The 24,949-nt window shown below is 39.9% G+C and overlaps 1 protein-coding gene across 4 annotated transcripts; it reads left to right on the top strand.

Annotated features, from left to right (window-relative positions):
* The first annotated feature begins 314 nt into the window (after positions 1 to 314).
* Positions 315 to 24,837, top strand: MARF1 (meiosis regulator and mRNA stability factor 1). Of its 4 annotated transcripts, none has more exons than XM_009091914.4 (27): positions 315 to 447; positions 1,601 to 1,808; positions 3,265 to 3,933; positions 4,945 to 5,119; positions 6,446 to 6,672; positions 7,466 to 7,583; positions 8,285 to 8,457; positions 9,244 to 9,678; positions 10,197 to 10,366; positions 10,471 to 10,632; positions 10,868 to 11,057; positions 11,758 to 11,936; positions 12,826 to 12,906; positions 13,254 to 13,490; positions 14,245 to 14,364; positions 14,664 to 14,839; positions 15,059 to 15,279; positions 15,860 to 16,002; positions 17,243 to 17,376; positions 17,894 to 18,096; positions 18,570 to 18,797; positions 19,978 to 20,208; positions 20,320 to 20,532; positions 21,257 to 21,317; positions 21,416 to 21,556; positions 22,082 to 22,252; positions 22,399 to 24,837. In XM_009091914.4, exons 2-27 carry the CDS (start codon positions 1,662 to 1,664, stop codon positions 22,629 to 22,631), a joined length of 5,238 nt encoding a protein of 1,745 aa, XP_009090162.2. In that variant the 5' UTR covers positions 315 to 447; positions 1,601 to 1,661; the 3' UTR covers positions 22,632 to 24,837. The 4 variants fall into 4 exon arrangements, with proteins under 4 accessions (XP_009090162.2, XP_018771542.2, XP_050836000.1 ...); XM_018915997.3 differs by having other exon boundaries at positions 367 to 447; positions 1,604 to 1,808; XM_050980043.1 differs by lacking the exon at positions 315 to 447 and having other exon boundaries at positions 1,604 to 1,808; positions 22,154 to 22,252.
* The last annotated feature ends 112 nt before the right edge of the window (positions 24,838 to 24,949 follow it).

The following is a 24,949-nucleotide window of genomic DNA, read 5'->3' as shown; positions in this document are numbered from 1 at the left end:
CTCGGGCATCAGTTCCTGCCCGTTCCTCCTGTGCCATTGCAGGGCCCGGGGAGCAGAGCCCGGTCCCTGCTCTGAGCCATCCCTGCAGGTACCTTCACACATCCACCTCACGGCTCCCGCACTGCCTTACGGTGGAGGCTGTGCGGGTTCTACCCGAGTCTGTGTGTGTTTTACCCGCGTTTGTACGTGTTTTACCCAGGTTTCTCAGTGTTTTACACGGGTTTGTGCGTGTTTCACCCCCCTCGCACCGCTCCGGACCCGCCTCACGGCCGCTGCTTTAAAGGAGGCAGGCGCGGGGCGTTACGACGGCCGGCTTTGCGGCAGCGCGCTGCTTTGCGGCGCGCGACGGCGCCTGACGGCAGAAGGAGCGGAGCGGGAGGAGGGAGGACAACAAAGGGCCGGAGGGGCCGCGGCGGCGGCGGGCGCGGGGCGGCGGGGCCGGCGCAGGTGAGGCGGCCGGAGGGGCACGGCCGGGCCCCCGGCAGCGCGGGGCTGCTGCGGCAGCCAAGGGCCGGCCCCGCACGGTACGGCCCGTCCTGCGGCCGGAGCTGCGGCCGCCTCGGCCCGGGGCGGCCGGAGGCCGGCAGCGCTCTGGGGCCGGGGGCGGCGTGGGGAGGGTCGGGCTGGAAGCGCCCCGGGAGCCTCGGGACAGAGGGGGTAAAGCGCGGGCATGTGTGGTTAATGTCACGCTTACTGTTTTCAGTTATCGTGTTAATTCCGAATAAACCGTTGCTATCAAGCACATGCAAAAGTAACGTACTCTAGAGTTGTAAAACTTGATGAACTTGTTATTGTAGGCAGCATAAATTTTGGGTAGCTGGAATTCGCGTGAATAAATATTTCTGCTTAAAAGAAAAAGTAAAACTTCTTTCGAGGTTAAAAACAATGCAGAGGTAAATGTAGTGCCATGCAATGTGTTCTATGGTTATTGTGTTATTAAATACAAAAAACCCGAAGGAGTGTAGTCTAATGAATGCAGCGCGGAGTTGGAGGGTAAAATGCTTCATTGCTAACCATTGTTATTCTGGTACTGAGCTTTTAGGTTGCTTTGTGGTTCTGTAAAGCTAAATTGATGTGCAGTAGGGCAACTTGAGGATTAGCAGAAGTATTTGTAAGTTATTTTAGTAATTTGAAGCTCTGTTTAAATGTTAAATGCTGTGTGCCTAATACAGGTGTGTTGTGTATAGGTTTTCTTAACCAGTGGAAAAACAATGAATACACAGCTCAATTGTTTCAGCCAAGTTCAGTTGCACCTGTTGTGTATTTACAGTTGAGCTGTTCTTGCTCCCTGGATCTGCTCTCTAGCAGAGTGCACTGAAAGTTTGGGGGTACTGTTTTATGTCAGCAGCTGTGTGACTCCAGTAATGCCATGGACTTCAAGGTGTTTCTCCAAAGACTGGTTCTTCTGTGCTGTGGGTCACGAGGAGCATTCCTGTGTTAAAAAGGGTAGTTGAGGCCTTGGCCATAGGCATAATTAAATTTAAGATAATTAATGCAATTTCACTGACAGAGCAGTAGTGGAATTCTTAAGACTGCCCTGATTTTTCTCTGTCTTGCTTTAAAGGTTATTTAAAGCATGCTTTTTGTTTTTTCCTCTTAGCAGGCGGGAAGAATGAAAGGAAGGGGGGATGAAAGGATGTTGAACCTTTTTGTTTGGCTGTATGATGGAAGGAAACAGGACGGAGAACCTCTGCAATAGATCCTTGGGATGGCTTCAGAGACAAGAGAATGATGCTAAGCCATGGCTCTGGAAGCTTTCTAATTGCTTTTCTGCTGCTGAGAAGGCTTTGCCTTGTAGTGCAAAAACGGTAATTTCTGCCTGCCCTGAGAGGGTGCTTGGGCTCCCAGTGCAGAGGGGCTGGGGGCTGACTCCAGTGGTGTTACTGACAGGGGGTGGGGAGGGGAGGAGGAGGAGACAGCAGCTGCCAAGGTGAGTACAAAACCTGCCTGGGGGTTTGGGGCCTTGGGTTGTGTTCACAGCTCTCACAGCAGAGTTGGTGAGAAGGAGCAAGCTGCTTTGCTTGTCAGGCTTTCCTCTCCAAGCTTTGGGGTAGTGTAGCTGGCTGCCCAAAAGGTGTGTGAGGAGCTGCTGGGGAGCTCTGCCAAGTTGTTGCTGAAGAGTGGAGTGGGGAGCTCATGCTTCCAATTCATCTGTTTGGTTTGGAGGCAAACTTAGCTCTCTGAATTATTATTATTATGTAGTAGCTACAGCAATTGTGGGAACTGTTCAAGGTCCTACTTTTCCCTTGTTTCCATTTCTTTAAATGTTCCTTTAATGTACATAATTCTAAGCATTTAAGATGCAAAGGGCTGTGGATTAGAAGGAGTAGTACAATACAATTATGTACTTGAGCAAGTGAGCTCCAACTGTTAAGGAAAACTCTTCAGACACATTTAATCTGACTAAGTAAAGACAAGAGAAATGGATGAGCATGTTGCTGTTTTCATGTGTTGAGGATTAGGAAGGAAGCTGCCATAAAATCTGGAATTTAGTAAGTAAATCAGTTCCAGACAGATTTTTGGCTGAGTGTATCTTCATGAGATGTAGCATCAAGTAGAGAGGAATGAGTAATTAATTATTCATTCATGTATAGTAGGAAAGGCATTAAATTCAATTTGAAAAATAAAAGTTGTTTAGAAGTTTTGTAGCAATGTTCAGTCCAGATAACCTCTGCTGACCTTGACTATTCTGCTTCTTTTAACCTTGCTTGGTTTTCACTGCTGGCATTTAAAAAAACTTTTTGTCTGTGCATCTCGATATCTTTAATCAGAGTAGACAAAAACCACTTAGTTATTGTGAAACTGCAGCTTTCTTTGGCCTTTGCTCTATTACCTTCTTGATGCAATTTCTAATTTTAAGTCATAAACTTTAATTCATTATTTTCACAATTTTAATAAATTTTTAATATTTATTCAAGCTAAAATATGATGACTTACAAATGTGCAACTTGTGAAATTATTCTCTCAGCCTTAGCCTAACAGTTTTCTGCTTTTCTGGTTCTGTTTTGTGGACTCCTTGCTGTTTGGTTTATAGCTCTCTGGGTTTGTTGCTTCCAAAGTCCACTGATACCAGTATACCCAGGGCTGGCACATGTAACTGGCATGGTTCTCTTTAATATTTTGCATGTTCAGTCAGTAAGGTGATAGTAGTCATAAAGATAGCACTTTAAATCTGAAATCATAATAGTCTAAAAATACCTGCTTCTTACCCTATAAAATTGTTTTATTAATGTACCTGAATGTAACTGAGCTTTCATTTTCCAGAAAGATTACATGGAGAACAAGAAAGCTGCTGTAGAATTGAAGGATGCTTCATCTCCTCATGCCGGCTCTAAATTGTTTCCAGCAGTGCCGCTTCCCGATGTTCATCCTCTTCAGCAACAGCAACTACAGCTCTCCCCTGGCCCCAAAGTAAGCTGCTGTGCTCATGGCTCTGACTCTTCTTGCACTCCACAAATGCATTGTGGTGGTGGTGGAGGTGGGAATCTGATTCACCCTGGCACAATATTAGACTCAAAAAGCACTGGGACGATAACTTGTCAAGTAGGGTCAGGATTTGCTTATCAGTCTGCATCTTCACTGAAGAACCCTCCAGCTAGAAGCAATTTGGCAGGAATTTCCAGTGAGTTCTCTGGTATGTGTGTAGAAAACAGTGTATCTTCCTGTCAGCATCTGGCCTGTTGTGGAAAACTCCATTTCCAGCCGTGTCACGGTAACGTGCACAAGCTGCATCAGTTCCCAGCCCTGCCGAGCTGCCCATCCTCTGGCTATTTCCCCTGTCCTGAGTTCACCACTGGGGCTGCGGGGCACTTGGACGAGCACGTTGCACAGCCGGAGCTGCCGCCACGCGTGTGCGCCAACCCTCTGCACCTAAACGTGGTGCCCCCCGTGTGTCTGAAGGGCTCTCACTACTGCACTGACTGCTTGAGCAAGGTTGGTACACCCCCCCCTTTCTCCTTCCTTACTCTGCTGCGTGGGTTGTGTCGAAAGTGTGTAGCTTGAGCAAAGCATCAGCTCCTGTGGGTGCAGCTTGCATCCCTGTGGTTGGTGATGCACAGTCCAAATGTGCAGACAGCCTTTTGGAAGCTGAGCTCTTTCCTGAGGTAACATTCAGTGCAATGGGAAGACAAAAGAGCTGTCACAATGTTCAGTCTTCAGGGGATCTGTAATGTACTTGAGTGGAGTTCTAGCTTCTCTCAAATCTAGTCATCTCTTCTTTACAGCTCCAATTAAGCTGTTCCGTGGTAGGGACTCTGGGAAAAGGCTAACAGCAGTTAAGATGTACCCTTGGGCAGCTGATCAATAAAGAGCCATTTGTAAGTCAGGCAATACATCTTATGCTACAAGGATATTCTAGTCTTGGTTTGGTGTGATAGATCTTAGTTCAGTCTTCCCAAATTGTAATTTATACTTTAGTACCAATTTAGTAAAATTCAGAACTTGTTAGAACTGTGCTTGACTATTACTAGGAATTTCTAGTGAAATAATATACTCAACTTTGCAATATCTGTTACTTAAACTTCTAAGTTTAAGTTTCCAATATAAAAGTGAGTTATATTTAGTTCATTTTAATGAACTAAATGGTCAATTCAATATATTTGGAATTAGCACACCTTCTACTCTCCATGTGCAGGTTTTGTATACTAGATCTTTGGGTTTTGTTGTTTGTTTTTTTTTTTAAGGATATGTATTAGTTCTAGTTGAAGGTGGCATGTCTTGATATGTTGAGTTTAGTAGAATCTTTCCTTGCATTTGGAAATCTAAAGCTGAATGTGCTGGAATAGAAGCTTCCTTCATGCCATTATACTGTTGTTAATTAGCATTGTAAAGGACACGTGAACTGGCATTTGTTGCAGAAAGGAAACAGAGTGTTTGTAGCATGGAATAGCATGTGTTAATATTGTATACTAAATGAACATGTATTCTGAAAAATTGTCCCAACAGCCAACCAGAAACAGCCTAGTTGATGCTGCTAAAATCTGGCCAAATATTCCTCCTCCAAGTGCACAGACTGCACCTGTTCCTATCCCAATCTGTAATGGCTGTGGAACCAAAGGAACAGGAAATGAGAAGAGTTTGATACTGGCAAGCAGCCTTGGCAAATCACCACAGAAATATGGTAAACCACATTTGTTTGAAACTTCCATTTAGTGGATGTTCTCCTTTTAGATGCTGTTACACAGCAAGAGTTCTCTTAAATTGCACTATTATCTGGAAACTTCTAGAAAGTCATAGAAGACTAAACAGTAAAAGAATACCTTGTGTCTGTTTTGAAAATTCATTACTTGGTTTTACATGTTTTGACTACGTAGCCAATTTACTGTATCGTTTACATAGAGTTTTGACTTTACTATTATTGTTTTTACTGTTTTAAGAACTAGAAAAAGAAATTCTGCTGACTTGGAAGCTATTTTGTTCTGGTGATGTGTAAAGAAATTATCTTCAGCCATATTTGTAAAGCATTTTCATAGTCTAGTGTCTGTTGTCACTCCATATGCAGTAAATGTGTAACATTTATAATTCTCAAGTGTTCTTAAGAGGAAAATGCTGTGTGTAATTACTTGATCTTTCTGCAATGTTAGTACTGCTTCAACTACAAAACCATATCTAGTATAAAAGTTATAAACTTTAAAATCACAGAATATTAAGAAATTGAGAGTTTTATTGTTGCTTTAAAACTGCCTCTATTTTAAGGTGAGACACATAAATCAAGTGTCTTTTACCTAAATTCCAGTGAATCTTTCAGGTACCCAACCAACATACTCACAAACCAATATGATCGTCAGGTGTGCCTTATTTTAAGTTCTAGGTAACATTGATTTGTAGCTTGTTTTTGAACTGTGAGGATTCTGTGTTGTTCCTCATGTTTCTTTTCAAGTTGTTTTGTGGGGATGGAATGGTTACATAATGTTAGTTCAAATTTAAATATATTTTCAGAATGCTGAAACACCAGCTTAGCCTGCAATAGCAAAAATTCTATAGCTCACTCTCCTGAGCTGTAGGATACTTTGCTAGTTCTATATTGCTTTGATTTTGTGTAATCACCATCATGGTACTGGTCATCTCATCCAGTTTTGTTTAGATTTCTTATCTAATCCACAATGTAAATTTGAACAGCTTCCATGTTGTGCTTCTGTTACTGATACACCACCAAGTGTTACACAACTTAAGACAGTTTATATGTGGCATTTGGTAATTTTTTAAAAATATTTTACTTGATTGTTTGAGAGCTTAAAGTTGTCTTACATCTTTATCTTAATCTGACAGTGACTAAATTTCTGTTTAAGACTGATTGCTTGTTGGATTCTTTAAGAGAGTAAAACTGAGCTTGCATTCCTAGGAGTGTTGTTCATAAAACTTCCCATGTGCAAAGATCATACTATGCTAAGTTTAATGTTTTCAGTATTTGGAAATAAAAATGAGCTGTGTTCTTATACCTGCACAGGGTCCCCAGAAGTTGCAATAACAGGCCAGGTTCTGGAAAACTTGCCCCCCATTGGAGTCTTCTGGGATATTGAGAACTGCTCAGTCCCCACTGGCCGTTCAGCTGTGGCAGTTGTGCAGAGGATTCGGGAGAAGTTTTTTAAAGGTCACAGAGAGGCAGAATTCATCTGTGTGTGTGACATAAGTAAAGAAAATAAAGAAGTTATTCAGGAGCTAAACAACTGCCAGGTATCCAACCAGCACCAGCTTGGTGTTCTTGCTTGAGAATTTGTGTACTTTGAATGTGCCAAGATTGATTCGTATTCATTAAAGCTTTGTTTGCTTTTGTGGGTTTAGTGTATCTTCAGTTTATGGGTGGGGTCTCTAACAATGATTTCTTTTATTTTTGCTGCTGTGATAGTTTATAAAAGTGAATCTGCATTCTGTTATCTGTAGGTAACTGCTTTAGCTTTAGTTTTCACAGGAGTGTGTTTATCTCCTCCAGTAAAATGTGGTGGTGGAGTTTTTGTTATCCTTCAAATCTGTGATCAAATGATTAACCTAAAAGAGCTGTGAAATTAACTCTTTTACTTTGTTGATGAATACTGTGCTGATTGGTAAGGACACCTGTAGATCAGTGCTTTTGTTTGGAGTACCTTTAACACTACATATATTTTCCATTGATACCTTCTGTTTCTTGGTATTTTTTAATAACTTTTTGTGCTTTTCTATGTTAAAAATTTCCACCCTCTAAATTACAGATATGTTAATAGGTTGACAGTATTTTGGAGTATTTGAGGTGTATGAGTTGTGATCCTTAATGCAGAACAGCAGAAGTCACCCCAAAGACACTGCTGAACAACTAGGGTTGAAGTTTAGTGCTCACATCCCTATGTATTCTATTCTGTGCATGTGTACATTAATTTACCTAAATTAAAAGTGCATGCAAGAGCTTGTATTTTAACTTTTTTTAAAATTCCATTGAAGTAAGCACAATTCACATTGAAGCTTTTCTTCAGAGTGTATTTATGTATTTCCACAGGTGACTGTTGCACACATCAATGCTACAGCCAAGAATGCTGCTGATGACAAACTCAGACAGAGTCTGAGGAGATTTGCTGATACACACACTGCACCTGCCACCGTGGTTCTTGTGTCAAGTAAGTGTTTGTGGTACTTAGCTACAGTGCTGGCTCTAATTCCTCTCTTCCATAGTATTTTTACATATGGCACTATTTTGATTTCCAAGGGTGGTGTTTGAGCTTTAACTGAACTGTTGAAGAAATCTTAATGTCAGTGACAGCAAAGGAAAAGCAGGGACAGTAAGATGAGAACTTGGCTCAGTTCAGTCACTGTTATGATTTGATGCCTTTTTGAGTGTCAGTAGTTATGTTTGTGACTACTGGCTAAAGTTAGCTTCAGCAGGATGCTCATAAATGAAAACTCATGGAGTTGTATATATGGTCTGAGCAAAATGCATGTTTTTAATTCTCACAGCAGCATATTCTGTATTATACAGTTAAATCTGCAATCCACTCAGCTGTTGAATTGCTGTGTGTTGGCCTTGGGTTTCTCCCTAAAGCTAAACAAATGTTTGAAATAGAAATACCCAGTACCAGTCCAGTGCCCTGCTGATGAATTGCTACAAGCTGCTGTTAAAAGGAAGCCCTTGTCTTGAGACTGAATGTGAACTGCTGATTTAAATAATGGCTGAGAAGCCTTGTAGCTGTTGGTGCTTTTTCATTGGAAATTTCCAATGAGAAATAGAACCTGTTGAGTGAGATTTATGGTTTTTTTCCTTCAATAATATGTTTTAGATTTTTCAAGTGTTTCCTTGCCTGTTTCGCTTTTCCCCCTCCAGCGGATGTGAACTTTGCTTTGGAACTGAGTGACCTGAGACATCGCCATGGTTTCCGAATCATTTTGGTACATAAAAACCAAGCTTCTGAAGCACTCTTACATCATGCCCATGAACTTATTTGTTTTGAAGAATTTATTTCAGACTTGCCACCAAGGTTACCACTGAAAATGCCGGTAAAGATTTTAATTCTTGATGCAGCAGACGTTTCCAAGTGTCAAATTGCAGCTTTTGTTGTAATTTAGGATGAGAGCAGGCTGATTTAACATCTGTGTTAATTATGATGGGGAATGTCTCCTGTGTATTTGGCCACTGTCTGTATGTCTGTTACTGTGAATGTTTGCTTTCTGCTTTCAGGCAGGAGGAGTGAAATACTAAATGGGAAAGTAGTTAACTAAAAAGTGAAATAATAAAGGCACAACTCTTACACTATCTGGTAAAATATTTTACCAGATAGGTATCTTACTTGCTTTTCTTTACCTTGTAGAAAGTTTGGGTAAGAACTCAGAGGTGCATTAGGACATCTTAGTCATGCATTCTTAAGTTTTGAGTGATTGTGTCTTTTCTTGGGTTTTTGCCTTCCTTGGTGATTCCTTCTGGATATGTTGTGGTGTCTTATGACTTTTTCTTTCTTGAAATAACTTCCTGACCTATGCTTTCACATGCATGTATAGAATATATAGGTTATTGGATAGTTAACAATGGTGCTTTCTCATCTGGAGAATTGATAGGGACTCTGTAGTCTGTTCTGACTTTAAATTATATTGGAGATGGAAGTTTGAGGATCTATCCTGGTATGAGAGTTTTTCAAACAAATTGAGTGCTGCAAAAAGAATGACTTGGTGATGGGATGGGGGTGGTGGGAGGAGGGCACGGTCACCAGAACCAGTGTTAGAACTGGTGCTTTTGAACCAGAGGGTGTTCTGGCATAATCAAATTAAAATCTTCCTCCCTTTTAACAGGCTTGTCACACACTGTTATATGTCTATAATCTGCCAACAAACAGAGACAGCAAAAGTGTCAGCAATCGCCTACGGCGTTTGTCAGACAACTGTGGAGGGAAGGTGCTGAGCATTTCTGGGGGCAGCGCAATTCTCCGCTTCTTAAACCAGGAGAGCGCGGAACGGGCGCGCAAGCGAATGGAAAATGAAGATGTTTTTGGAAACAGGATTGTAGTGTCTTTCACTCCCAAAAACAAAGAACTCAATGAAACAAAAAGCTCCAGCTTTGTGGGAACTGACAAGGTCAAGTCTCCCAAAAAAATTAACAAGAACACGAAGCTGTGCCTCCTCAACAAAGATTCAAATGATCAGTCTGCTGGTACCAAAGGCTCTGCTGGGAGGGGATTCCAGATTCATGGATCTGTCATCAAATCCACAAATGTCAAAAGTTTACAGGTATTGTTGTTCTGCCTCGTTCCCTATTCTTGCTTTTCCTTGTGTTCTGAGGATTGCTTCTGTTACTGCTTTAACTTGTCAGTCCTAATAAATGAATAATTGTAATGTGTGGTGACATTCCTGAATGAGAGCTGTGTTCATCTGCTTGGGAAGCAGACAGTGTGGTGGTGATTGTTGTCCCCTCTCCCTGCCACATTTTTGTCAGTTTGGAAATACTGCTGGTACCTACTCTCAAATTCTAGCCACTTTTGACTTTTGCACCAGTGATGGGTAATGTGTAGAGTGATCCATTTTGCTTGTTTTAAGGAGAGGTAGGGTTAGACCTATAGTGTAGTAAAACATTTCAATCAATTAGCGCTGTCTTCTGCCACAGAAAATCAAAAATTCCTTGTTATGAAATACCAGTGAAAACACTATTAAAGCAAAAAATGGTCAGCCATCTAGCCTTCCATCAGAAAGAAGGCCTCTGGCAAGGGATGAGTGGTGCTTTGATGCTGACCTTTATCTGTTTCACATAGGAGCTGTGCCGCCTTGAATCAAAGAACGTCAGTAAAAATACTGAAAACCAGCAAGAACGTTTAAGAGAACAAATTCCTTCTCCTCAGAGTAACTCTAATGCAGCAATTTCCGTGTCGCTGGCAACCAAAAAAATGGGAGCAGGAGAATCATCCTCCAAAAATAGTCAGAAGTATGTGTAAGAATAAAAAAAGATGTAGACGTTAGTAACATATTTTTTAATGTAAATTCTGCAACATGATGTTTTCTCTTTTTCTTCTATATATTTGTAAATAGAAAAGAGACCTCTGCTTCCAGGAGCATTACTAATTCCCCTGTAGATAAAAAAGATACAGATGAAACTGTATTTCAGGTCAGCTATCCCTCTGCTTTCAGTAAGTTGACGGCCTCAAGACAACTCAGTCCTTTACTCATGTCTCAGAGTTGCTGGTCATCTCGGTAAGTGCTGTCTGTCTGTCTTTGGAGGGGAAGTGAGACTTCACCAGTATATACACTGATTACTCACAGCTGATTTGTTTGTACTGCTTTGTTTTGCCTGCACATGTGTACTGGGAAAATCCCTCTTAAGTGCTGTGTTTATGCACTTGACCTGTGTCTGTTATCTGATTTTAAGAGATATATATACCAGAATTGTGCAGCTCCTTCAGCTCATAAATATTTTTATTTTACCCAGGAGTATGTCTCCCAACCTTTCAAATAGATCATCTCCACTCACATTCAATGTAGTGAATCATACCAGTGGTACAGACTGCCCTGATCCCTTTGCAAATGGTGCAGACATTCAGATCAGCAACATAGATTACAGATTGTCCAGAAAAGAGTTGCAGCAAAATTTACAAGAAATCTTCTCAAGACATGGCAAGGTAAAGGTTCAGATTCTTTTATTAAATCCATGTTTATATAGTTCCTGTATATGTATTTAGGGGTGTGGTTTTAGGTTCAGGTGAGCAGAAAGAGAAAGGTTTTGGAGCAGGACTTTTAAACCTTGTTAAAAGGATACATTGTGGGTTTTTTTTTTTCTTTAAAAAGACCAGATAACCACTTGTACTAAGTTTTTAATTTGTGTGTGGTCTTCATAGATCTGGTACTCTGAAGTTTGTTATATAAAATTCTTACTAAGTGGCTCATTAGTATGTAGGGATGAGACTTAAGCTTTAACAGGATAACCTTTTTAAGCTGTAGAACTGAATTCCTAATGTCAGCTTAAAAATCACTGTAAAAACTGTTTTGAGTCAGGAGTGATCAAAAGCAGGGGAAGTGTGAATTGGTAAAAAGCAATTATAGAAGGTGAGGTCAGTGGTCCTATTTGTGTCTGAGCTGTGGATGACATTTTTCTGGCATAATATTTACATTGAAAGATGTTGCTTGTGTTAATGAAATACCATGGGCTTGCCTTAGTCCAGGATCACTGTGCCTGGCTCTTGTTTGCATTGCCCTGATGGCTCTGGTTCATCACACTCCCTTCCCTTTTGTTGTTGGCTCTTGGCCAAAGCAAGACTGCTCTAATAGTGACTTGGGTTAATGTTTTGGTGTAAGTGTATGAGGTGTTTTCTTCCCTTTCAGGTAAAAAGTGTGGAGCTCAGTCCCCACACAGACTACCAGCTGAAGGCTATGGTTCAGATGGAGAATCTGCAAGAAGCCATCAGTGCTGTCAACAGTCTGCACAGATACAAAATTGGCAGTAAGAGGATCCAGGTCTCATTAGCAACGGGAGCTGCTAGTAAATCACTCTCTCTGCTTAGGTAATAAGCACTTTGGCATCTTCTTAATTGTCCTAGCATGTATTAGTAGCTGAGAGATGATTTAAAATACTGCTTAAAGGTATAATAGGGAAGTAAAGTAAAATCTGTTGTGTGACCTGATGAATGTGTTAAATACAACTAGGCTGGTTTTTAGTTTAGTATTTCTGCACTGCTTATATTCCAAGTTCCATCTGAAGGCTCTAGATCCCTAAGAGGGTTTAATTGGTGTGCTGCTACTTGTATAATACTGATATACCTTTAACTTAATTTGTGCAGCTGAGTTAAGATTACACTGGGCATCGTTATTTCTTCTTTATTCCAAGAAAGTGTGTATGAATTTAGTTTTTGAGGGTGGGTACACAATTAGAAACACCAACACCATTTCATTTGCTACCTGGAATGTGAAACAACTTAAGAGTGCTGCTGCTAGTGAGAATACAAGTATTTTTTTCCTTACTGAAAGAAAGCATTAGGAAATAAGTTTTCATTATTTAATCACAGACTGAAACTATTCTACAATTATGTACTACTTGCCATTGTATAATTTACAGCTTTATTTCATTCTTGCCTCTTCAAAGTTTGTAATGTAATGACCAGGCTGGTAACTTATAAAATGCAAAGCTGCAGCATTAGAGGTGCTCAGATTTTAGCACCACCTATGAAAGCTGCAAATCCTTCAGAGACATGACCTGATGAATTAGCAGCAATGTTACTGCTTGTGCTCCCTGATCTAAAAAGACAACTTATATAGTGCTGCAATGGAAGGAAACACTTTGTCCTGTTTTATGTATAGTTCATAAACTGCATCTCTAAATACCTTGCTTATTTAGGCTGGAGTCTAATAACAGCAGATTAATTTTGTGCTAATGCTGCAAAACTTCTCTTACAGCTCAGAAGCAATGTCCATTCTGCAGGATGCACCTGCTTGTTGCTTGCCTGTGTTCAAATTCATAGAAATCTATGAAAAAAAGTAAGTTCCTGGTGGTTTCCTCTTCAGTGCTTCTAAATAAAGAATCTGATCATGTTTGATTGTTTGCAGTGACTTAGAGTAGTAGAGTGGAGAATTAGGAATTTTTATTCTTAGGTGCTGCCGCATATTTTGTACCAGAGGCAATTATGGCAAAACTGGCCTTTTTTAGAGGGTTCTACTTTCAGTATTTTACTCAATTCTTCTGCATGGATTGAATAGGTTAGTTCCCTTAACATTCTGCATTGAATAGTTTCTAGCCTATTCCTGTTTATTAAACAAAAAGGCAGGTGACAGCATTGCCTTAGTTCCCTTGATAAAGTGCCTTTATTTCAATGTCTCCCTCTCAGGTTTGGCCGTAAGCTGATTGTGTCAGACTTGTACAGACTGACGGACACCGTGGCCATCCGTGACCAGGGGAGTGGCAGGCTCGTGTGCCTCCTGCCCAGCAGCCAAGCCAGGCAGAGCCCCTTGGGATCCTCACAGTCACACGATGGCTCCTCAGCAAACTGTAGCCCAATAATATTTGAAGAGTTGGAATATCACGAGCCTGTTTGTAAGCAGCATTGCCTGAATAAAGACTTTATGTAAGCTGTGTATAAAATACCATAAATATTTCAAATATTTCAACAGCATTTATAGTGAGCCAGTACATTAAAGTCCACGTGTGTGTTCTCATAATGTGCTCTAATCACTCCTCACGTGTTTACAAGTATAAGGCAGAAAGTAGTGAGATGGGCCAGTGGATTTTCTAGGCAGTTCTTGTAGGTTGGTGTGTCCAGGTAAGATGATTGTGTTCTAGCACAGCTGCCAGGATTGAACACCTCTTTAATGGAAGCTGGAAGGTTCCCTGCGTTCCTCTGGTTATGTAGGAAGGTTATACATACCAGAGACTTCTATTACCTGAATTTCATTATGTTATTGTTGCTGATTTTGTCCTCCAGCTATATTTAGTAAGTGATTCATAGGGAGTTGCAGGTTTCTTGAAGCCATATATTAAGTTTTTTGTTTAATTCAACATCTGCCAGGTTGTGCTAGTAGAGCAATTATTAGGTGATTATTGTTAACTGCCTGGCAAGTGCTGCTAAAATATAATGTAAAAGTTTTATTAGGTAATAAAAATATGGTCTTCTAAATGTTACTTCTGGAAATTTGCTGTAGCTGTATTCTTTTGGGGGAAAAATTATGAAAGTTGGTTGTACTGTACTACAAGTGCTCTTGTCATTAGTAGCAGTGTATTATGTGCATATAGCATAATGTTTAATATCTGTTTGAGCACAGATATTATGTTAAAGCTGTGTGTAGAGTAAGCATAAAAACCTGAATCTCTTATTTTTGCAGTGAACATGAGTTTGATCCAGATTCTTATAGAATTCCTTTTGTGGTTTTGTCTCTGAAGACATTTGCTCCCCAAGTTCACAGTCTTCTACAGACACATGAGGGTACTGTGCCTTTACTAAGGTAATGTATTCTAGTTTCTGTTTTTAGTAAGTTCTGATAAGCTGAAGATTTAAAACTTTTTGGGAATTCCCTGTTCTATATAAACTCAGTTCTTACATAAAATGGTATCCTTTAGAGCAAATGAATATACTATGAAGTGTTCACTTTTAAAAATCTTGTTTATCAAAACCAGCACTTATTTAAAATATGTAATGTGTCAGTTGTTATCTTACTCATGAAATGTCTCAAAATACTGGTTTTAGGACAATTATTATAGTGATATTTTAGTGCATAATGGAAGCTTTTTTTTGCCTCCATAGTTTTCCTGATTGTTACATGTCAGAGTTCAATGATCTTGAAATGGTGCCAGAAGGCCAAGGTGGTGTTCCCTTAGAACATCTGATTACCTGTGTTCCTGGAGTTAACATTGCCACTGCCCAAAATGGCATTAAAGTTATCAAATGGATACATAACAAACCACCACCTCCCACTGCAGGTAAGTATTCCTGCTTAAAGCTTTTTCTCTTCACTAATTTTTTTATGCTTAAAAATTAAGCTAATAAATTCTGCTAATAAAATAAGCCTGTATAATTGTTTAAACTTTTTATGAGGAGAAAGTTTCAGCTGTGCTGTAGCTTCAATCCATAAGTAAAGTGAAGTGTTTAGTGGAAGAGTACTTGTGGAAGGTGCAATAATATGACTTTCTTGTTTGTAGATCCTTGGCTCCTGCGTTCCAAGAGCCCTGTAGGTAATCCCCAGCTCATTCAGTTCAGTCGAGAAGTGATAGATCTGCTCAAAAGCCAACCATCCTGTGTCATCCCTGTCAGCAAATTCATCCCAACCTACCATCACCACTTTGCCAAGCAGTGCCGAGTGTCTGACTATGGCTATTCCAAATTAATGGAGCTGCTGGAAGCAGTGCCTCATGTGCTGCAGGTGAGTGATGTGCTACTGGCCACTCTGACCTGGGGAATTGTGGCTGCAGCCATACTTGGTGGGTGTGTTCTTTTTTGAGATGCTGTTTTCATGCCCACCCTTTTAAAACAACTTCTGAGGAAACCTCAGGAATAAAGTTTGAAGCTGCTTTTAACCTATGGCTGGTGCTTGGGTAAAAGTTTTTAATTATGCTGTGTGCAGTATAAGAACACTGCAAATGCTGTGTGCTCATGAGTTGGGCTGAGATGTGTAGCCTGTGGCTTGAAGAGATTTCTGTGAGAAAGTCATGTAATCGTATTACAAAACCCCTGTGGTCACATTCAGTTGAAACTTTGAACAGGAGTTGGTTGTAGGATTTTTAAATAACCAATTTAAGTGTGCAGAAGTTGCAGTAGCACTCATGGATGAAGTATTGAATTTCTCAAGGGCATAGTTCTTAGTACAGAAAGTGAGTGGCCTCATGAGGCTCCATTCCAGATGCTATCTCTATTATATTCTTTTTCTAGCCTACCTATATTAATGCTGGCTATTAAATGCTGAAGGTGCTGGATGTGAGTGACCAAATCTGATTTTCTTTCAGATTCTGGGCATGGGTTCCAAACGGTTGTTAACGCTCACGCACAGAGCTCAGGTGAAACGCTTCACTCAAGATTTGCTGAAGCTCCTCAAGTCCCAGGCCAGCAAGCAAGTTATTGTGAGGGAATTCTTGCAGGCTTATCACTGGTAAGTTCCCTAATGAAACTGTGCAGGGCCTGTCTATTAATGGTGATTTTAATACCTAGTGTGAGAGGAGTCAGCACATGAAATCTCAAAACAAAACTGTATTGACTACATTGACTTTCATTGCAATATGGAAGTTCACACTTCCACTGAAAACAAAAATTAAAAGCTCTCTGCCATATTTTATTCCTCCCTTTAGTACTTTAGGTTCATTTAACTTCATTGGGGTTGGAAATGGGTTATTGTATTTCATTAATGTTCTTTGAAGCCATGATTGCAGTGTTGGATTTAAGCAAGTAGGTCATGGTACGCTAACATGAACAGTAAAGGGAAAGCTTAGCTTAGGCTTTCTTCAGAAGGAAATATAAAATGAATAGATTAACTGCCAGGAGTTACTTTTACTACTTTTACTACTTTAACTGGATCAAGCAGTGGCAAAAATTAGGAGTAATAGCTATCTGGAACCTTCTGTGCTAGCAGCCTAAAAAGTAGGGTTTTATTTGGGTTTAAGAACCAAGACTGATGCTTTGTTTAATAGGAAGATAGAAAGTAATAGTTATGTGCTTTAAACAAACCATGACATCTTGGGGTGAACCTGTGGATCTACCTTTACATGTGTGCTGTTGTAAATCATGTGCCAACAGCTCTTGGGAGTGCACTTTCCTATTTCCACTCTTGGCAAAAATACATTATTGGTTGTTTATAAATCTACTTAATGTAGAGTGGCACTGGCCACTTGTTGAATAAGAGTGTGAAGTATTCTGGCTCCTGAGAGGTTTTGGTTGGAAAAGTGGGAAGAGTAAAACACATTTCAGTACATTACACAGTACTGGTAGGCTTTAATATGATGTTTTCCAGGAGATGGTCTCTGCCTTCTCTTGAGACCTATTCTTGTTTAAAGGAGTGTATGGCTGTAACTATTAAGCAAATACTCTGTAGAAGTGTCGCCAGCTGGAGCTGTATACACAGCACAATTACATGTTCCTAAAGCACTTAAAACCACTGGTTGATATGTACAGCTCTTTGTTACACTGATTGTTCTCATGACAGTAAATCTTACTTCTCTGGCTAAAATGGCTTTCTAGTTTCCCTTTGTTTCCCAGGGTGGTATTGCCAATGTGGAAGTTGTCCTTCTGTTTTTTAGGATTTGAGGCTTGCTTTCTCAGCTCACCAAAAAATGTATCTTTTGCCTCCACAGCATGCGTTAATACTTGTGTTACACATAGCTTTTTGAAACTTTCAGGTGTTTCTCTAAGGATTGGGATGTTACTGAGTATGGAGTGTGTGAACTGGCTGATATTATATCAGAAATTCCAGATACAACCATTTGTTTGTCACAGCAAGACAATGAAATGGTGATTTGTATTCCTAAAAGAGGTAGGTCCATGAAAGTTTCTTGTGCTGTTTCTAAATAGATTGTTCTTTGACTGTTCTAAAGCTTTTAGTAACTCAAACGTGTAGGAGTGACTTGGATTATTTTATAACTGTGTTTCTAGCTTTATAACTAAGTTGCTAAGTTCTAGCAAATCAAGAATGTCATTCTCTGAACACTTAAAATAGAGCAGGAAAACAGGTGGCAGAAAATGTAAAATAATGTTACTATTTCTGCATGTAGTTGTGCTTTCTGTGGAATGATTAGACAGTGGGTTGTTCTCACAGAGGAAAAAGCACCAACATATTTGGCCATTTAAAAACCTTCTAAAGGCCTGATAACCTGACAATTTTGAACTTTTAAATATGTAAGCCTAGTAAAGGTCTCAGTAGTAGAAGAAGAGTGACTTGGCACAATACATGATCATGCTGAAAACCAGCCACTTTTTGCTTATTGTATTCTGTTGCATTTCCTAAGCAACAGAAGTTGAGATGTAGCTCTCACTTTATTTTCTAATTTTAGAGCGTACCCAGGAGGAAATTGAAAGAACCAAGCAGTTTTCCAAGGAGGTGGTGGATCTGCTGAGGCACCAGCCCCATTTCCGAATGCCCTTCAATAAGTTTATTCCCTGCTACCACCACCACTTTGGGCGCCAGTGCAAACTCGCTTACTATGGGTTTACAAAACTGCTTGAACTCTTTGAAGCCATACCAGATGTCTTACTTGTAAGTTCAAAATCATAAGCTGGACTAAAACATTTTTCTGGAATGTATACAACTGTTTCAGCAGGGGTTATATTTCTCATAAACTTCAGTGTGAGTTGTAAACTCTGCACCTGTAATGTTTAGACAGCTGTATTTAAAGAAATCTTAATGCTTTTTTGGTGAAATGGTCCATGGTTTTGAGCACATTCAGGAGGCTGTTTGTTAAAAAATTCAAATGAAGTTCAGCGTCTCAAAATCGGAGCTAAGTGTTCTCATAATTGTGTTCAATTTGCTTTTAAAAAGTTAGAGTTTGGCTGCTTTTTTTATTTCAGACATTACACGGTTTTGCTTGCTGTACAAACAGCTTTTGAGGTGGCAGAGTCCTGGTGCACAGCAAATCCCTGCCTGCAGGCCCTGAGTTTGAGCTGCAGCTGACACTTTGATGCAGTCTGGATGAACAATCACCTCAGCCAAGTGTCCCTTGTGTTCTGTAGGTGCTGGAGTGTGGGGAGGAGAAGATTCTGACGCTGACAGAGGTGGAGCAGGTGAAGGCAGTGGCTGCCCAGCTGGTGAAGCTGCTGCGGGCCCAGAAGGACAATGCCCTGCTGCTGGCTGACCTGCTGCCCGAGTACAGCCGCACCTTCGGCTACGCCCTGCGCCTGCACGACTTCGACGTCAGCTCCGTGCCAGCCCTCATGCAGAAACTCTGCCACGTTGTGAAGGTAACCCTTGGCCCTGGCTGCTGTCCCTCTGGAACCTGGGGGAGTTGTGCTGTCACTGTCATATTTTCTGAAAAATCCCTTTGCCAGGATTTCTTCTCCTGGGAAGATGAGAAGCCTCAGAGAAAAACCAGTATTATCTCATGTGCTGCTCCTGTGTTTTGCTGCTTTGGAATGTCTGGAGATTGTTTGCCAACTGGTCATTGTTTGATTGGGTTCATGTGAATTGTTTTACTTAATGACCAGTCGCCATCAGCTCTGTCAGACTCTGAGAAGTCAGTCACCAGTTTTTCGTTATCATTCTTGTTAAGCCTTCTGTCTATATCCTTCTGAATTCTTCAGTATAGTTTTAGTTTAGTATTCTTTAATATAAAATAATAAATTAGCCTTCTAAGAACATGGAGTCAGATACACCCATCTCTCATCCTGGAGACCCCTACAAATACCCCAGTTGTGTTAAGGAGTTCTGTGTCTCGCAGGATGTGGCTCAGTACCTGTAATGAAGTATTGTTTCTGGAATACAGCATTAAGTCAGGAAGGGGAAATTACAAGAAGGTTTTAAATGTAGTTTCTATATTCTTATGATGTTCTTTCTGCTCTTTTGTAACCTTGCAGCATTCTCTGTGAATACTTATGTTTATTTAACAAATGATAAGTGAAAGATTCTAATCTAGTACTTATTTTAACAGTACAAATTGTTTTTCCCCCCACCTGACTTCTACCTGTGAAAAAGTTTTGTGATAACTGTATTAGTTTTCAGTCTTCTAATACTTTCAATTCCTTTATTTTTATTTTTTTTCTTTTTTAGCTGTGGTTTGAGACTTTGACTCTGAATGTAAATACATAGGTGGTCTTCTGTGCCAGTGGAAAAGAGAAGTTGGAGTTACATGGATGTGGGTACATTGGTTTAGTTGCTCCAGTTTTGTTGACTTAGCAGCTGGTGTTAGGCTGGAGCTCAGTCAGGACCACCTGGTTTGTTACAAAGAATAAAATCATAGCTGCCAGTGGTCAGAAACTGCTGCACAGCTGTACGGGTTTTGTGTATTTAAAGTAAATATTTACATGTAATAGGGTGCTTGATTTTGTGTGGCTTTGCTAGGGGAATATCAGGTACAGCTATGCATCTTATTTTTAATTCAGTCTCTTCTGTGTCCCTAACTTCTTTCCCAATTAATTTTTCTAGGTGGTTGACACAGAATCTGGCAAGCAAATTCAGCTGATAAATAGAAAATCTCTGCGGACTCTGACTGCCCAGCTGCTGGTCTTGCTGATGTCCTGGGATGGAACATCCTTGCTCTCAGTTGAGCAGCTTAAGCAACATTATGAAGCAGTCCACAGTACTTCACTTAATCCATGTGAATATGGATTTATGACCTTAACTGAGCTCCTGAAGAGTCTGCCTTACTTGGTTGAGGTGTGTAAGCTCTTGCCTTTCTGATATGTTTGAAAAGCCATTGTGCCTAGAGGCTATGGAAGTGTGCGCTCTAATTCTTTCTCCTTTTTTTTTATTTGCTTTTTCTGCTAGGTTTTTACCAATGGTGCAGCAGAAGAATATGTCAAGCTTACAAATCTGTATGTTTTTGCAAAGAATGTGAGGTCCTTACTTCACACTTACCATTATCAGCAAATTTTTCTTCACGAATTCCCAGTAGCATACAGCAAATACACAGGAGAAGTGCTGCAGCCTAAAGCATATGGATGCAATAATTTAGAAGAGCTCTTGGGAGCAATTCCACAGGTGTGAAGAACTCAGTTTTGCACAATTACATTGAGATTTCTGTATGGATTAAAAGTAGTTAGACAACCACAGTTTCTGTTAGTTGGGGTGACTTACTGGGATAATTACCTTCTTCGGAGAAGCTTATTCCAGTTGTACTTTTAATGCACTTCTGAGAAATCAGGAAAAGAAAATTACCCAGCACATGTGTTTTGGTGAAATTTTGCTTAAGAACTGTTACTAGTAAGGCTGTAAACATCCCTGGCATCTCTAAGTAAGAGAATTGATTTTCTGTCTGTGTGAATGAATGGTTGTACAGTACTGAACCTTCATTTTGATCAGAGTGCATTATGGGGTTTGGGAGTGAATTCTGGGACCTTGTCAGGAGTGCCATGTTCTTGTCATCCATATATCCTAAGTGCTCTGGGATAATTGTGACATAGTTTGTGGCTGTAGTATTTCCTTTAAGTAAGCCAATCTTCCTGAAGAGTGACAAAAAGGAGTGTTTCAGTTCCATGTTTAACCATTTAGTTTCATTCATGTTTATTTACTGTGCTTTCTGGCACTATAGTTTGCCTTTGCTATCAGTTACTTTGAGCCTTTACCTGAGTAGTGTAGTACAAATTAGCAATGTGCCTTAGTTTACTGTTGGAAATCTTGTCAGTGCAAATCTGCATGAAAGGCAGTGAGCAAATGCTTTGAGCTTAGCATGTGCTGATGTTCAATTCTGCTTCCTTCTTAACAGGTGGTCTGGATTAAAGGACATGGCCATAAGAGAATTGTAGTCCTGAAGAATGATATGAAAAGTAAGCCATTTCAATTTTGAGCAGTATCTTGGTTTTCTTTTATATTTTTTTAAGAGGCAGCTTGAGTTAACTAACCCAATGACCTTGCCTTTTTGTAGCTCGTTTTAGCTCACCTAGTTTTCCCCCTGCTGATCATGTAGATGATCATGGAAATCAACTTGTTGACAATAATGGACATGTTATGGACACCCAAGCATCCACTTCCTCAATGGAACTAGATCTAGGAGGGCCTAGCAATGGTAATGCAAAGTTGGTTTGTATAACGAATTTATTGTCTTAGGGGAAATAAGCAGAATAATTGAAGCAGCTTGGGGAAAGGTGAGTTAGTAAATCTTAACTTGTGAAAATATGAATTTTGGCTTGAAAGCTTGTTGAACTTCTCTGAGTTTGTGGTTAGGCTTGTGTTCTGAGCTGCTGGTCTATAAATGTGTGTGTGTGTTTGTATAGGGAGAGAGCTTCTAGGTACTGCTTCCCAGGGATTTGGTGGAAATTTAAGTCTATGGACATGAAGCTAATGAGGGATGGGGGTCAGCAGCAGCTTCTTCTAGCAGTGTTTCCTGTATGTTACTTTTAGATGCTCTTGATGCAGTAAATGAATCTGAGATTAATTAGCATTAATTAGATTAGGGTGGTGTTAGTATTTCAAACAGAGCATAGTTCTGAAATCCTCAGATTTGCATCTGGAGACTTTACATTGACCTGTGACAGTAGTGACACCCTCACAGCTTACAGATGCTCTGAAAGATGTTCCCTTATTTTTGTAGTTTCTAATCAAACAGAGCAGGAACTTCTTTGTCTCACGAACACATCTCCTGTTGATCTCCTGTGTGAGCCAGTCCCTTCCTGCCTGCCATCCCCCCAGCTGAGACCTGACCCTGTGGTTCTTGAGTCTGCAGACCTCATCCAGTTTGAGGAACGCCCTGCACCCCTCCCAGGTAAGAGTTTGCCTCCCTTTGTTGCTTCCAATCAGGCTGATGAATTCTCTTCGAGTATTTTATTGCCTAACAGCAAAGCGACAGTATTTTCTAAAAAAAAAAAAAACCCAGAGCATCAATAAATTTACTTGTCTTATTTATTTTAGAGATAATGATTTTAACAGAAGAAGAAAAGCAGATGATTGTTACCACAGCTCAAGAAAAGCTGATCTCTGGTTCTGTGGTGTCTGACACCACAGAGAATGCTTCAGTGCCTCCCTGTCACTCCTCTGAAACCCAAGTAAACAAAGAAGCAACGGACAGCCCAGCCAAAAAGCAACACAAAAACAAGGTCAAATTGGCAGCAAACTTCTCACTTGCACCTGTAACCAAGCTTTAACTTTTTCTTTTTAGTGTGAAGGACAAATACCTATGGACTGTGCACAAAGTAAAGCTGTTTGCTAGCCCATGTGTATTTTAATGGAAAACCTAGAGGAATTAATTTGTATTTAATGTATTCTGTGAAAATTTTGTTCCTTTTACACTGAACACAGCTGTTAGCAGAGCAGATTTTTTTCTATTACTTTGAAAAAAAATCTGGCATTTGTTAAATTATTCTTAAATTTTACAGTTTTTCATAAATGTGTTCAGTAAAAGCAAACTATTAATTCAACAAACACGGAACAGATTTTATTTTCTTTAAGCCTTGTTGGTGATGTAATCATACATGTAGCATATTGTATTCTATAGGCTGTTGCTTACTGGTATTGTTTCAGACAGTATTAATGAAATGCATGATTTGTCTTTCAAAAGCCTGTTGAGAAATTTTAACTCGCTGACCTGGGATGACAAGAGTGAGGGGAGCTGATTGTCCTCCAGAGGGGAAACTTGTTCTCTGACCTTTCAGGTGACTTGTAACTGCATTGGAAATGCTTGTCTAAAGATGGCTGTAGGAGGCTGTGGGTCTTGTGTAAAACTTGTTTTAAATGTGGTTTTGCTGTAGCTTTCAGTTCCATTTAGGAGCTTTCTAGGACACTGATGCTTACCCTTCCCTCATATTTAGTTTGTCTGGCGTGGGTTTGGTTAAGGGAAAGACTGTCTTGATGTCATGAGTGTAAGATACAGACACACACATTTTCATTGTGTCTAGTGATGAAGTTAGGAAGATTCTGAAATATGCATCTAATGCATAAATTACAGATAATGGAACAGGTCTTATTAAAATGGCTGGTGATGGAAGGCACTGATGCTATTTCCACCTGTAAGGAAAGTTCTAGCTACATGTGGAAATGCTAAGGTTGTTCTGCTTAACCTTGTTTTCCTATTTTTAAGCATAGTAAATGGGAAGCTCCTTTGATGTGCTGTCTTTTAGCTGTGTCTGTTTTTATTCTAAGACTTACTCCTGGTGTTGGCAGCTCTTTGAATTCGTGGTATCTTGTGTTGGCTTTTGCAAGGGCCAGCTTTGGGGAGAGGCTGAGTCAGTGGATGACCTTAACTCTAGTTAGCAGAACTGTCCAGTGTGTGAGACTTTCTACCCATTCTGGGTAACCATGGCATTTACAATGGGTTGTATTTGCCAGGCAGCAAATAAATGCTTGTAGTATTGAAAGAACCTATACTAGAAGTTTTCCACTGGCCAACTGAGTATTTTTTTAGATGGATTCTGTTGTAATATGCAAGAGATGGAACACAGGCTCTAATTTTTCAGCCAGCAGCAGGAAATGCCACTGAACAATGGCTATGGACAGAATTTTACTAGTCAGATTTTGTTATAAAATCTTTTATATTTAGGCAAGTATTACCAGTAGTGAGTTTATAGCCATTGTAAGTGCAAAGAAACACTGGGAAGTTTTTCTGAGCATTATGGCACAGTATTTTGAGTCCACAGTAAACCTCTACAGACATACTGTTATGGAAGAAGAAATTTAGAAGTAAGTTTTCTTGGAATGTTTTTAGTGAGTTAAATGCAAGAAAATCTGCTTTCACCTTGACTTTGATAAGGTTGACAGTGGTCAGTCTAGATCTTTGTTTCAGGAGAGCATGCATTGGAGAAGAGACCAGCCTGAAATAGGATTTTCATGAGAAGCAGCTACAAGTCATTTGGAGTACTAAAGAAAACCAGGTTTTTGCTTCAGAGGAAAATATGGTGTTTATCCAAGTAATGTGGTGGTTATACCACATATGGAGGTCAGCATATCTTATCTGGATTCATGTGTGATTCTGCTGAAATTGCTGTTTGAAAGTAATAGAATAATACTTTTGAGAAGTTGTGTTCATAGTGTAACAAAATAGCTAATTGAATTGCAATATATTTTTTTATCCAAAGGGTTAAATGAATGATGTGACTTACAGATTTAAAAGCATTGCAACCATGAAATTCTTTAATTTAGCAAATAAATGTACTACTTCAGATTCATGTTTGTTTAAAAGAAAAAATGTCACTGAAGCCCTCAATTTATGCACTATTTTTTCCTTGGAATGGGAGAGAGAAGAAAGACTTCTTTTCTTGGCTGTCTACTTTGTTTGGACACTTTCTTTTGTGGCTCAAGTGCTGTTTTGTGTGTTGGGACCAAACAGTTGTCAATAAAATTTTCAAGCAAGCATAACTCTTGTCCTTGTCTCAAGACCTGTGAGGGGGGGAAAAAAACCAAACAAAAACCAAAAAAACCAAACCAACCTTAGAATACTTAACTTACTGTGTCGTGTTAAATTTGATTA

The sequence above is a fragment of the Serinus canaria genome, chromosome 14 (assembly GCF_022539315.1).
Source record: "Serinus canaria isolate serCan28SL12 chromosome 14, serCan2020, whole genome shotgun sequence".
NCBI lineage: Eukaryota > Metazoa > Chordata > Aves > Passeriformes > Fringillidae > Serinus > Serinus canaria.
Note: the sequence above shows the minus strand (reverse complement) of the source record. Positions and strands in the feature narration are given on the sequence as shown.